Source organism: Onychomys torridus, chromosome 3, assembly GCF_903995425.1.
Source record: "Onychomys torridus chromosome 3, mOncTor1.1, whole genome shotgun sequence".
NCBI lineage: Eukaryota > Metazoa > Chordata > Mammalia > Rodentia > Cricetidae > Onychomys > Onychomys torridus.
The window spans coordinates 108,635,694-108,648,986 of record NC_050445.1 but is presented as its reverse complement, the minus strand read 5'-3'; the positions used below and the strand labels follow the sequence as shown (position 1 = coordinate 108,648,986).

The window sequence follows — 13,293 nt, the reverse complement described above, 5'->3', positions numbered from 1 at the left end:
AATATCCCACTCCTTAGAAAGCTCCACCCCCTTCCACCTGAAAAGGGTTCTGCTAACCTGGCCCTCTGACCAAGAAACCTAAGTGAAGGTCCAGGTTGGTCCCTGAGGATGGTTCATATCTTTCTTCGGGTGACTCCAGACATTGCAGTGCAGCTGCTTTACTGATGCTGTTACCTGACACCCACAGCAAAAAAGTCTTGTGGCTCCTCCCAGAGGAACCAGAAGAGAGTAGAACTGAGCTGTGGGGGTAAGTCAGGGATGGAGGAAGTCAGTCTTGAACAGTCCTAGATGGAAGGGTGAGGAGGCTCACCAAGCCTGTCTGACCAGCAGGAACACTCTGTCTGAAGTCTGGGGTTCCTGAAGGATTGAATACTGTATTTTGTTTGTGCTCTAACAAATAAAGATTACCTGGAGATCAGAGGGCAGAGCTAGCCACTAGTTAACCATAGAGGCCAGGCAGTGGCGGCACGCACCTCTAATCCCAGCACTTGAGAGGAGGAAGCAGGAAGGTCATGAGTTCAAGGCCACTCTAAAACCAGTCTAAAAGAGAAACAGCCAGGTGGTGGTGGCAGTTAACCCCAGCACTCAGGAGCTGGAGACAGGAATACAAGGCAGGTACAGACAGGATCTCCACCATTCAGTCAGAGGATTCGTAGACTGTTAAGACCTCTCTGGTGGCTGGCTGCTAGCTGACTCCAGGTTTTTATTGATTAAGATTAATTAGAATTACACTTCAGAGTACAGTCTCACTGCAGGCAAAGGAAGGGGCAGCTGGGGAGTGAGGCATCCTGGGTTCCCCAGAGCTCCCTCCTGCAAATTATCCTGTTGCCTAGATGTTTCTATGGGAAACATTCCTGGTAGTAAAATTTAAGACACTAAAAACTAAACACTAACCATAAACACAACAAAGTGAACCAAAACCAAGTCAAAATTGTACTTCAAATCTATATTCTTAGTTGAAAAAAAAAGGGCATATACATGTTAAAATTTTTCAATGTTTCAGTGTGAGAAGCAACCTCACCCATTCTTTCTCTTCCACAGAGGTCTCCTTGTGTGTCCTAGGCTGGCATCAGACCCAGAAGGTGCTGTATCTCTAGTTTATTTAGATATATCCCCTGTATATCTAGGTAACTCCTTTCTCTAGATATAGCTCCTGTATCTCTAGTGTGTATCTCGTTTATCTCAATATATTTCCTGTATCTCTACTTTATCTAGATATATCCCCTATGTCTCTAAACTTGAGGGCTGGAGAGTTGGTTTAGCAGTTAAGAGCATCAGATGCTCTTGCAGAGGACCCAGGTTCAGTTCCCAGCACCTACATGGTGGCTAACTACAATCCCAAGGGATCTGACACCCTGTTCTGTCCTTTGAGGGCACCAGGCACTCATGTGTACATACAAGCAGGCAAAACACCCAAACACACAGAGTACCTGAATTTGAGGAGGGAGGGAGAGAAGGGGTGGATCAGGGTGAATATGATCAAAATACATTCTCATTTTAAAAAATATAATTTTAAAGGTTGTAGAGATAGCTTGAGAGTGATCCCTGCTCTTTGCCATCTGAAACTCCAGCTCCAGGGGAAACCCTCTTCTGGCTTCCCAGACACCTGCACATATGTAACAAATAAAAACAGATATTTTAAAAAGCAAAATATATTTTGTGCATACACAGACATCTCTTCTGACTACATGCTGTAGCATAGCTGGATCTTGAGGACCTGATGCTAAGTGGAAAAACTTGTCATAAATGCAGTCAGCTTCCATGATGGATGGGATGAATGCAGATCAGACACCAACATTACTTTGAGACTGTCATCCATTGGTAAACAGGCCTTTGTTGAAGCTTTATTTCTAAGAAACATTCTAGCACCCACCAGTTAAAGGTGAAGGACCCTGTAAGACAGCTAAAGCCCAGAGCAGACTTCCTCACCTGCCCACAACCGCACCCCCATTTTTGTTTTTGTTATATATTGTTTTACTATGTTAAAGTTAAAACCTTCCATTTTTAATTGGACAAAAAGGGAAAAATGTGGAACATTCCTTTATACTGTGTGAATATTTGTCACCGTGATTGGTTTAATAAAAAAGCTGACTGGCCAATAGCTGGACAGGTAGAGATTAGGAAGGACTGGCAGACAAAAAGAAAGCATGAAGAGGAGGAGGAGGAGTCTCAGGAGTCACGAGATGTAGAGGAAACAGGAGATGAACTTGATGTACTGAAAAAGGTAATAAGCAATGTGGCAGAGCATAGATAAGAAATAATGGGTTAATTTAAAATGTAAGAGTTAGCTAGTAACAAGCCTAAGCTATTGGCTGAGCATTTATAATTAATAAACCTCAGTGTAGTTATTTGGGAACTGTCTGGCAGGGTAGAGGAGTCTGCCTACACATCTTCCATAAACAGACATTTCATGTTGGTACTTGGAACTGGAGAGACAGCTTCATTTTGAACAATAAAGGATAGAGCTGGATGACAGGGTTGACTGTGTAGTTGCCTTGCATTTAATTGGTTAAGAATGTCTATTTCATGTGTCTTTTACTGCCATTTAAAGTATCAGTCCATGGTTCATTCACATGACTTGCACACACCTAGCTGAACCAGCCGCTCTCACTGGACCCTGGGAGTATTTTCAGTCTTTTGCCATTTCCCAACTTTGTAATGGGTTCTCTGGATCCCCAAGGTTAGCACTATTGACATGTTGTACAAACAACCATTTGGGGAAGTTCTGCTGGGCCTGCCAACAAAAGACCATCATAGCTGGGCCTGTTGGGGGAGGGGAAAGGTCATGGCACCCTCACCAGAGTATCCAGCCACCCTTCCCAATCAGCTTTATACAGTTCTGCCCTAATGGCATGTAGTCTTGGGTCTTGGGAGAGGAGGCCTCTATCTATGTGATTATAGGAAAGCCATCATCTCTGCTGAGTAAGACTTTCTAGTGTGGCCTTTGGGGAAACCACCCACACTCCTATAAATAATCCTTCACTTATAAAAGTGGTTCTCAATCTCTCTGATGCTACAACACTTTCATGTTGTGGTGACACCCAACCATAAAATTATTTTTGTTGCTACTTCATAACTGTAATTTTGCTACTATTATGAACTGCAATGTAAATATCTGTGTTTTCCAATGGTCTTAGGCAAACATTACAAAAGGGTCTTTCAACAACACCCTACCCAGCCCCCCACCTCATCACCACCCACCACCCACCACCCTGTAGGGGGTCTAGACCCACAGGTTGAGAACCACTGCTCTATAAGGAAGCTCTGTAAACTCATTGGTCCCAGGTGAACTTTAGTGAAATCATACTTCAGTTTGATGTTGGTGACCTTGGGATGGGGGAGTAGACATTGTTTATGTCTCTCTCTGGGAAGGAATTTAGTAAGAAGATACTATCAGATAATGGCCAGGTCCTTGACATGCAATTTCTGTTTTGTTTGATCCCAGGAGTGTGAGGACATGCACGGCAGTGGGTGGGGTATGAATGTATATGCATAGGATACACTATGGTACCCTAAGGAACAGCAAAATCTGGGTTCTGCCTCAGCCCCTGGGACCGAGATTTGGTGTGTCGTCTGAATATGGCTGCAAACAGTTCATAACAGAACAGCTCTCCAACACCCAGGCTGTGCTGAGACATTGGAGCACATGGGGTGAGCTTGGGGTCACATACCAGGATCCTGGCCTCCCTGTCTGTCTCCACTCCATGCCCTGTTTCATACAGCTTCCTTGTGATCTATCTAGGACTAGAATGGCTTTGAGATGTTAATTTGGTTCTGAGCTCTTTTGAAGAGCCGCCAGACTGTTTCTTGGTAGCTGTATCTTCACTGCTCCCGGTCCTTGGCAGCACCAACTGTCTTCTGCATTTGTCCTTTGCCCAAAGCGGCCTAATCTGTGCGGAGTGGCATCTCATCTGGGGCTCGACTTTAACTTCACTGTTGTGAAGGTCTCAGTGGCTATTTGCCCACTTAGGGATGGGTTCCTTACGGTTTGTGGTTAAGCTTTAGGGGTTCTTTCTAAATTATGGCTTTTAATACCCTATCAAAGACTTCAGGGAAAGAGAGATGGCTCAGCAATGACTGATATTCCAGAGGACCCAGGTTCAATTCCCAAGCCATCCAGTGTCTGGTCACACCAGGATTTAAAAAAAAAAAAAAATTCTAAGTGTCAGATCAATGTCTAACTGCCCCAGAGAGGGTCACAGAGCAAGAGCCAGTGAGGCTGAGGGAGTGGCCTGCTCTGTGCAGCCCTCAGCCACCAGGTGTTCTATCAGCAATTAACCTGGCCCGGGTTTCTAGAGGATAAGGTCACTTTGGCCTCCCTGAAACATGAAGTTCCATCAGAAACTTAAGCCACTCCCCCAGGGGCTGCTATGCTACCAGCCTCCCTGTAACTGACCATCTTCTGTGTGTGTGTGTGTGTGTGTGTGTGTGTGTGTGTGTGTGTGTGTGTTTGAGACAGGTGTGGGAGCCAAAGTTACATGTTAAGTTTTGATTACTATGCCTTAGAGAGCCATGAAACAAAAATGCCTCTGATCTGCAAGCCCCCTGCCCAAGGACAGATAGTTCCTGAAATGCGGGAGGCTGTTGTTTATGGGAGATAACAAGCCACATGTTTTCACTCCTCTAAACAAGTTTGTTTGACCCATCTGCACCAGATGTGCTTGATCACACGTGGATGGGAGGTTCACAGGCAGAAACTATGTCAGGGTATATGCTTACCCCTGATTGGACCTGATGGGAGATGTAATGAATTATGGGTTTTCCTTAGCCATACTTGATTTGGGGCCTTTCCCTGGGAACCTGGGTATGGACCTGGCCAGAACCCATCCACCTGTTCAGTATTTATTTAAAGCTTGCTTCAAATTTGGCTTTAAACTGCGATAGAAGTCTTATTCTCAATAGGTGGGACTAACATTTTCTAGAGGCCCCAGCGAGATTCAGACCACCCACCCAAATTTTGAAGCTTGACCTTCACTCCAGAACTCTGGGACTGAAGGGCAACTTCAGGAGGCACTTGCCTTGTTCCAAGGCTCAAGAATGCCTTCAGTTTCTGGACTATCTTAATGAACTGCCATGCTGAGAAATGCAACAAGCATCTATGGAGGCCTCCTGGTGAGTCATAGTCTGGTTCTGTTTTGTGGGATCCTTACCTGGGACATGGAGGGGGTTCTATTGGACCCCACTATTCTCCCATCTGGCCATAGCAAGATGTCACCCACCCATCTGGTTCTGGTTCCAGTTGGAAAGTTTTGTTTCCTGGGGAAAGCTCTGTCTGTCTCTTTCTCAAGAAAGCAGTGTATGCTTGTTTTTGTTTTTGTTTTTTAAAGTTTTGTCTCTCTGTGCTTTCTGATGTGCCCATAAGTTTTGTTGTAAGCAAAGAGCTGAAACAAAACTGGGTTGGATATTTTTGCTGTCTCTGCTGCCAACAGCAGCCAATCACCACTGATGGGTGCCATGGCTGCATTTATGACCAGGGCTCAGAATTTATCTCTGAATTCTCTGGTCACTGGATTCAGGTTAGTAGGAGTTCAGATATCTTTTGGGTGTGGATAACATTAAAGTTGTTTTATGTTGTTTTTCTTGATTGGAAAGCTGGCTCTAGAGTTGGGTTACGGCCCTCCCTTCACTAGATCCAGGCATATTTAAATGTTTCCTTTATGCTGCTACATCCATTGAATCACCCAGCAGAGGGGGGGGGGAGCAAAACAGAACTGTGTTGATATAATATGTACCCTAATAAAATTTGCCTGAAGATCAGAGAGACAAAGGAACAAGCCACAGCTCACCTCGCCAACTCCATGAATCTTCTGACTGAATGTCACTGAATCCTCACCCAAAAGGCTCCAGCCAAAAGAGCCTCTAGCTGAAAGGCTTCGGCCGAAAAGCGTTTAGTTCCTGTGTTCTTACGCCTTATATACCTTTCTCTGTCCAGGCACTACTTCCTGGGATTAAAGGCCTGTGTGCTTCCCAGTACTGGGATTAAAGGTGTGTGCCACCACTGCCTGGCCCTGTTTCTCTCCTAGACTGAGTCAATCTCCTGTAGTCCAGGGTGGCTTTAAACTCACAGAGATACAGACAGATCTCTGTCTCCCGAGTGCTGGGATTAAAGGTGTGTGTCACCACTACCTGGCATCTATGTTTAATCTAGTGGCTTGTTCTGTTCTCTGATCTTCAGGCAAATTTTATTAAGGTACACAATATATTATCACACAGAACAGCCAAAAGAATTAGACTTGGTTTATGTGAACATTCAGTATCTGGAGATTTATAAGTTTACTTTGTTGGATATGGTTAAAAATCTATAAAATCTATGAAAAAAAGTTAAAATGAGTAATACTGAGAGCTGATAGTTAAAAATCTATGGAAGGGCAATTTTAAAGAAATCATGTGGCATGATTCCATTTTGGATTGCCACCATCTTTAGGCAGTCACATGGCTGGCAGCCTTCTTTGCTGGTGTTGGACAGGGTGGATGTCATGTGACTTCACCATCTTTAGGCAGCCACATAGCTGACAGTCATCTTTGCTGGGCTGGTTAAGATGGATGTCATGTGATTTAGTCATCTTTAAAGGTGATCATGTGGGGCGGGTCTACCAAGGAGGAACAACAGACCAAGATATATGGATTAGGATAAATTTTTGTGTAATTCCTGTCCTGAAAACAAGATTTGTGAAAAATAAGATTTACAAACAATGCTTGTTTAATAAGGTATTAAAGCTGCACCTCCATGCTTTTATATGCAAGAATTTACCTTGCTCTGGCAGCTAAACTTTGTAATTTAAGAGTCACTCAGGTGATAATGGTTTTAAAGACATGAAGGGATCATGGGGAACAGCTAAGCCTTGTAAATATATGGCAAGGCTTGAGTTCCCAAAGACAGCCCAGTTGCAATGGTGGAACCTTAGCAATTTTGGAAATGCTGGTGCCATAGAATAGTCACTAGAAGCATCAGCCACATTGAAATGGAGCCAGCTGGGATCTAGAAGGCAGGATATGTTTCTGCTGCCAAGGGTGGGGCCAAAGAGGTGATCCAAGCCTCTCAAGAAAACCAAAAGGATTGGAATGAATTCCAGATATTGAGCTTTGGATTATTTGCACTATTGGAGCTTGGTTTTGCCTTATGCAGAATGTGGTTATGCCCTGTTTTCTCCCTCTTGAAGTAAAAAAAAAAGGCACTTTATTTTTTATATTGCAGAACATTTGAACCTTCCTGGGCCTTGACAACAATGTCCTAGTTTCAGCAGGAAGTAGTTACAGAAGAGAGTGCATCATCCCTTGTCCCCCAGCAGGCTGGACTGTTCGATCAAAAGAAAACTCCCTGGCACAGGAGGCAAAATAGTGCCTATTGGCATACCAGGAGAGGTATACCTTTAAAACCTAGTAGACCCAGATCTAGCAACTGGAAGAGTCATTAGTTGAAATAGTTCTATAGTATGATAGGGCACTCAACTCACTCTATGTAAAACAGAGAGGTTGTTGTACAGCTTTAAGAGAATATAGTATTTCTATATAAATCATTCAGGAATCAGTAGAAATAAGCAGGCTATATTCAGAAAAAATTGCAAAAAATGGGGACCTGAGATGAACTGGTCCCCATTCTGATTTCCAGGTCCCTTCCAGATAGTAACTCTATTAGCTATCACAGGGCCTTTGGTCATTCTGCTTCTGCTAATTGCTGTTGGCTCTTACATCATTGCTGATTTAACTAAATGATAATTCCTGTCTGGGTACCATTAAGATGATGGTTATTAGATCCCAATATAAACAGGTACCCATCACAGAATAGAGGATTTGACTCAAGATATAACTCAAGGAGGGAATTCGAGCACCAAAGTTACATTTTAAGTTTTGATTACTGTGCCTTAGTGATCCATGAAACAAAATGCCTCTGAGCTGCAGCCCCTTGACCAAGGACAGACAGTTCCTGAAATGCTAGAGGCTATTGTTTATGGAGATAACAAGTCAAATGTTTTTCATTCCCCTAAACAAGTTTGTTTGACTCATCTGCACCAGATGTGCTTGATCACATGTGGATGGGAAGTTCACAGGCAGGAACTATGTCAGGATGGATGCTTGCCCCCGATTGGACCTGATGGCAAATACAATGAATTATGGGTTTTCCTTCTTAAGCCACTGCAAACTGTGACTCAGGGCCATTTCCTGGGAACCTGGGTGTGAACCTGCCAGCACCATCCCCCTGGCCAGTATTTAAGTAAAGCTTACTTCAAATTTGCCTTTAAATTGTGGTAGTGTTCTTACTCTCAATCTATTGGATTAACACAGGGTTTCCTCTATGTAGCTTTGGCTGTCCTGGAACTGGCTCTGTAGACCAGGCTGACCTTGAGCTTACAGAGATCCATCTGCCCCTGCCTCCCAGATGCTGGTTGAGTGCCCAGCTGCCCTTTTCATCAAGCTATGTGTTGGAAAGCTGTACACATCTGACTAGAAGCCAGAGCTTAAAATGGGATGTTCAGGGAGGCATCATTCAAAAAGTGAATAGTTGACCAGACTCCTCAAGGGCTCAAAGGAGGGAGGTGCTACAGTGGAAACCAGGGCAAGAGTATCCCAAAGGCCTGGTGAGATGGGTGGGTTAGACATTCACCAGGAGGCCTGATAACCCAAGTTTGATCCCCAGAACCCACACAATGGAAGGAGAGAGCTGATGCACCCAAACTTTCTCCGACCTTCATACACACACCATGATTCATACACACACACACACACACACACACACACACACACACACACACACACACTACATGTGATTTCTTTTAAAAATCCATGGCCTGCCTCTAAAGTCTCTGGGGGCATGCATCTAAGTTCATCACCTTTTATTGCAACTCATCCTCCACTCTTGCTAACTTCCAAACTGTGATGGTTAGTTTTATATCAACTTGACACAAGCTAGAAACATCATAAAAGAGAAAGGCTCAATTGAGAAAAACCTTTATGAGATCAGGCTGTAGGCAAACCTATAGGGCATTTTCTTAGTGATAGACAGGGGAGGGCCCATCCCATTGTGGGTGGTGCTATCCCTGGACTGGTGATCCTGAGTTCTGTAAGAAAGCAGGCTGAGCAAGCCATGAGGAGCAAGCCAGTAAGCAGCACTCCCCCATGGCCTCTGCATCAGCTCCTGCCCCGAGGTTCCTGCCCTTTATGAATTCATGCCCTCAGTACTTTTAATAATGAACTTTATATGAAACTGTGAGTGAACTAAACACTTTCCTCCCAAGTTGCTTTGGACATGGTGTTTCATCACAGCAATAGTGACCCTAGCTAAAAGAGCATGTGAGGTAATGAATCTTAGAGGAGAACCTACTACCAACACTTTACTGTAGTGGGTAGCTGTTCCAGCTTTGCCCTGGAAGTACTACCCCCACTGAGGCTTCCCATAACTGTCATGCCTACAAGATGGGGCTGAGAGAGGAGCCCTTAAGACCCGAGATCTGGATGTGCCAGCTCTCTTGGTTCCTGGATCCTGGATGCTGGAGGTAGATCAAGCAGAGTTCTCCAGAGAACACCACTGGACTGTGCTATACCTTTCCCAGGCCTTGTAAACTATCCCTTTACTTGTAAGTTACCCCACAAAATAAACCTCCCTTTTAACAGTGTGGAGTAGCCATAATACTTCCATCAATACTTCACTAAAACGGTGACATTCCTAAGTCTAGATACACTCTAAATACAGCTTTCACCCCCATCGAAGTCATTTCTCTTTGCAGCAGAAAACCACAACCAGTCAAAATGCAGAGAACAAGTGGTTGTGCAGTGTCCAGCTCTAAACAGATCTATAACACAACTGCTGCACTTACAAGGCTTAGAGGACATGGAGGAAGAGGGGCAGGAGGATTGTAAGAGCTGGAGTATGGAGAAAGGGTCTGTGAGACTGTACATCCTAGAAATGACAGGGACGTTTCACTTGTGATACCATGATAATATGGCCACCTAAACAAGACCTGAATAATGACACCACCAGTGGATGTGCTAACATGGAGGTGGCAGGGCTGGTAATCTCACGGGGCCTCAATCTTAGACAAAGAACTACAGGCAACTAAGGAAGGCTGAGAGCAGGAGAAATAGTCTTCCATGGGAATGAGCTCCTAATTGGTTACTCAAAATCATGTGGTCAGCCCTGAACTCATATACAAGCAACACTAGATTGAGCGAGGTGTGTGTGTGTGTGTGTGTGTGTGTGTGTGTGTGTGTGTGTGTGTAAAACAACAGTAAAAGAAAAAGAGGTCACTGTTATTGGAGGAAAGGGGGGACACATGGGAGGGGCCAAAGGAAGAAAGGAAGGGAAATGATATTATATATATATAATAAACACACACCAAACACACACACACACACACACACAATGTTTTTCAGAACAGGATTTCTATGTTGCCCTGGATGTCCTGGAACTCACTCTGTAGACCAAGCTGGCCTCAAACTCACAGAGATCCACCTGCCTTTGCTTCCAAAGTACTGGGATCAAAGGCATGTGCCACCACCACCTGACATTTATTTTTAAAAACACCAGCCAAGGGCCATCAGTGCCCAGACACTGGGAGAATGGCTTCCTGTCCTATCTAAGGAGCAGAGAAGAGTTGGTAGAGCAGGAATAGAGTCCCCAAAAAGGGAGGGCTGCTTACTGCTGCCTCCCCAAACTCAAAAGCACCTCCTATGTCTTATCTCCCCTGTATCACCAGCAGGTGCCTCATACAGATGAGTGAAACAGCTATGATCTCACAGTTGCCCCTGTGCACAGGATATTGTGAGCTACATATGTGGATGGCCAGCTTTGTCTGCAGTGGCTACAGGGCTGACTTTGGATGGTTAGTGGGCTGGATTGTTTTATGTGAACTTGACACAAGCTAGAATCATCTTGAGAAGAGGGAACCTCAACTGAGGAATTGCTTCCATAAGATCTAGCTTACAGCCTGTGTGGCATTTTCTTAATTAGCTCTTGATGTGGGAGGGCCCAGCCCATTTTGGGTGATACCACTCTGGGAAGGTTGTCCTGAGTGCTATAAGAAAGCAGGCTGAACAAGCCAGAGAAAGCAAGCCAGTAAGCAGCACTCCTCCATGGCCTCTGCATCAGTTCCTGCCTCCAGGTTCCTGCCCTGCTTGAGTTCCTGCCCTGACTTACCTCAGAGATGAACTGTACCTGGAAGTGTATGATTCCTCCACTACTTGCTTTTGGTCATGGTGCTTATTACATCAGTAAACCTTCTAACCGAGGCAGCCAGGTTGCAGCTCCCAAGATGCAATGAGCTCTCTGAAGGCCAGGTTCCTCTGAACTGCCTCATGAAGCTGTTGTCCCCAGCCCTTGCCCACAAGGGAAGGCCTTCCCATCTGACACCTACTTGGTGTCCATGACTGAGGCTCTTTACAGAGCCTGGCTGGCAGGTCTGGTTTTGCCACACACCCACCAACCCTCAAGTTTCTCAAACTATCACCTGCTGTTTTGCCTCAGTGCTACAGGGTGCCCCCAACTAAATACCCCCACCCTGGGCCCCTCTACAGGGGGTTGGTTACACTCTCCCATTTTCTTGTGGTAGCAGAATTTTCTTGTACTTTCCTGTGTTGAGAGGTGATGTCATCTATTTTATTTTTGAATATTCTCAGACAAGAGAAAGGAGGAGAGAGAGATAGTGAATATGGAGGTGGGGGGGGGGCTCTAAGTATCCTTGTGGGAGCAAGAATGTATACTAGTTCATTTTTGAGAATACATGTGTCTATTGTTGGCAGCTTGTGATAAAGCACATTCCACTCACACTGTAGGATTTTGAATCTGCTAGAAAATATTAAATGTCTCCAATTTTCTTAAGATAGCTTTTTGCAACAGGGTTTCACTATGTAGCCCAGGCTGGCCCAAACTCACAGTCCTCTTGCCTGATTTGCCCCAGTGCTGGTTTTACAGGTATGCACCACCACTCCTGGAGATGCTCAATGTGTGGGTCATGGAAAAAGCAGGGTGCAGAAGGGCATTTTTATTGTGTCTTTAAAAGGACATGCTGTAGGCACAAGTTTCTACTTGGATGTGCACAGAGCTTGCTTGGAGGTGTCTCTGCGCATCCCACGGTGTCTGGGGAGATGTTGAGGGTAGACTTTCAAATAGGTATGTAGGGGAGTGAAAATATGCTTTTGAAGTTTGACTTGCCCTGAAAACACATTACGTTGGGATTTAAAAGCTGAAGGCAACAGAGAATGCGGGGATGATGGCATTGTCCCCCTCACAGCCTCCTTAGATGCCACCCAGTGTGAGCACCTGATAGCATGCATGCCATTTAGCCTGAGAAGGGACATTTCACCCAGCCAGCCCGCCTCCTTCAGGCTCAGCCTAGCAACCACAGCAGAAAAAAAGTAGAGAGGCTTGTTTTGTGGTGGCATCTCTCCTGACCTGCAACCGTCCGCACTGAAGTCTTTATCTCCACAGCACCTCAAAATGAGGCCTTGTTTGTAAATAAGATCATTGCAGACGTGTCTACTAAAGTTGAGGACATTCTGAAATCAGCCCAAGTCCACTGTGCTAATAAAAGGGACACTGGAACACAGACACACGACACACGGGAGGAACACTCCAGAAGTGTGAAAGCAGAAGTGGGTGGTACCCTTAAAGCCAAAGGCAGAGGGGTGTGGGTCAGACTCTCCCCGAACATCAGAAGGCACCAGCCCTGTACACCTTCCTGTCACTCGTGGCTGCAAGAGCTGGGCAACAGGCTTCTACTCTTTAAACCATGCAGTCCCTGGCAGATCTGCATCACGTACATGGTGTTGATTTAGAACTATTTAGCCCCTGAGTGAGTTCACACCTTACTACCCCAGGCTCCAGGGTTCCTTTTGACCTGTGGAAGTTCCCACCCAGCTCAGTACTTACTGTCATTGACCATTTTCACAGGGAACATAGAGGAATGTGCCTTGGACATCATGGCTGAGAACCAACTGGTGTGCAAAGCTTGGCCTTAGCTGAAGGAGATTCTCGCCTGGGGAGGGACACAGTACTTGAGTGGGTGGTCTGCCACACCCACAGCCCTCCTTGACCCTGCGTGGCTGACAGCAGCTTGCATTTCCACTACGTAGCCTAACACCGCCTATCCAGGTTTGGTGGGATCCACTGCCCCCCTCCTGAGTAAAGCTCAGCTGCCAGGATCCTCCTGTTTTTAGAATACACCAGCTTTGGTCTGCCTGGGGCCTCTCGCCTAGCTGAGGTTGGGGTGGGGAGGGTAACAGTGAGGGTGGAGACTTCTCTCTTTAAATCCAGGCTCTCTCAGGATGCTGGGAGACCTTCCTGCACCAGTGCATGTAATG

General features: G+C 45.4%; 1 protein-coding gene across 1 annotated transcript in view; it reads right to left on the bottom strand.

The window, feature by feature from the left end:
• The window catches only part of Cfap100 (cilia and flagella associated protein 100), a 29,325-nt gene extending 16,401 nt beyond the window's left edge, over window positions 1–12,924 (bottom strand). The window contains exon 1 of the mRNA XM_036182309.1: window positions 12,863–12,924. Coding sequence (XP_036038202.1) covers window positions 12,863–12,914 — 52 coding nt within the window. The 5' untranslated portion in view covers window positions 12,915–12,924. The remainder of the gene's footprint in view (window positions 1–12,862) is intronic.
• Window positions 12,925–13,293: the final 369 nt, after the last annotated feature.